At 29.6% G+C, this 1,303-nt stretch overlaps 1 protein-coding gene across 1 annotated transcript in view; it reads left to right on the top strand.

Moving 5' to 3' along the window:
- LOC109862452 (protein ANTAGONIST OF LIKE HETEROCHROMATIN PROTEIN 1-like) overlaps positions 1 to 1,303 on the top strand; it is an 8,697-nt gene that overhangs the window by 1,174 nt on the left and 6,220 nt on the right. Inside the window, exons 3-4 of the mRNA XM_020442512.1 lie at positions 7 to 274; positions 724 to 1,167. Coding sequence (XP_020298101.1) covers positions 7 to 274; positions 724 to 1,167 — 712 coding nt within the window. The remainder of the gene's footprint in view (positions 1 to 6; positions 275 to 723; positions 1,168 to 1,303) is intronic.

The following is a 1,303-nucleotide window of genomic DNA, read 5'->3' as shown; positions in this document are numbered from 1 at the left end:
TTTCAGATCAATAATTCAAAGATTTAATGTTAGTAAAGGTACCGCAGTAACAGCTGTACGTCGTGTTGCTAAAGCATTATGTGAAGTCTCTCAAAAATACATAGTATGGCCCAATGAAAATGATATTGAAGATATTGTTTATGGCTTCTCTAGTGTGCGTGGCTTTCCTGGTGTTATANGGGCCATAGACGGAACGCATATAAATATTCCTGCACNTAAAGAAAATCCAGAAGCATATATAAATCGAAAAGGTCGTCATTCGATTCAGCTCCAGGTAATTAATATCCTAATAATTTTATTTATATTAATTAATTACGTTATCTTGCATATGGCTCCCAGGTTGACGCTATGTTGTGTTATTTTTATATCGCTGTTTTGTAAATATTTAAGTTTACTTCATCAACCTGAGGAACAATTTGATACCANTACAGATTATTTTATTGTTAGATTATTCTTAATGAGTAAAAATAATTAAAACGTTGAAGATAACACAAACACAGCTCTAATCTAGAAATCAAGTAATATACAAGAATTTTTATAAAATAAACATTTAAATTACGAAAGTCTTAAATATCATAGTTTAATATTTGTTTTCTGTTATAAATTTTTAGTTTTGTAATATTTCTTAATACTGTTAAATGTAAAAAAATACTATTGACAAATATTATTAAATGTGTAAATAAATAAGCAAAATATATATAAAAATTGGTATATTCTGTTCAGGCTGTTTGTGATCATAGGATGCGATTTATACACATCTATGTTGGGAATGTGGGTTCAATTCATNACTCTCGAGGTTTCCGGTTATCAGCATTACAGCAATATGTCAACGATAAAACAAAATTTNCAAATGATACACATATGATTGGAGATGGTGCTTATGGATTACATCGGTATCTTTTAGTACCTTATTATGATGATGGCCATCTCACAGAGCAGCAAAGAAATTATAATTTTTGCCATTCTTCTACCAGAGTGGTAATAGAAAGAGCATTTGGTCATTTAAAAGGACGCTGGAGAAGTTTGCTACATGTTCTGGCAGTAAATGACATAAAGTTTGCTCCTTATCATATATTTGCATGTTGTGTACTGCACAATATTTGTTTGCTTCAAAATGATGAGTTAGAGTTGCAAAATCACCTTATCTTAACAAGAGAACAAAGAGAGGTACAAGAAGAAAGAGTTATTGAGTGTAATAACAGAGATGCTGCAGTAATAAAAAGAAACAACATATGTGCAAATTTAAATATGAGAAACATATAAACAGAAATAATGAGAAACATATATGAAAAATATAAAATAT

The sequence above is a fragment of the Pseudomyrmex gracilis genome, unplaced genomic scaffold (genome assembly GCF_002006095.1).
Source record: "Pseudomyrmex gracilis isolate BER0280 unplaced genomic scaffold, ASM200609v1 scaffold_1812, whole genome shotgun sequence".
NCBI lineage: Eukaryota > Metazoa > Arthropoda > Insecta > Hymenoptera > Formicidae > Pseudomyrmex > Pseudomyrmex gracilis.
This window is presented reverse-complemented; position numbering and strand designations above follow the sequence as displayed.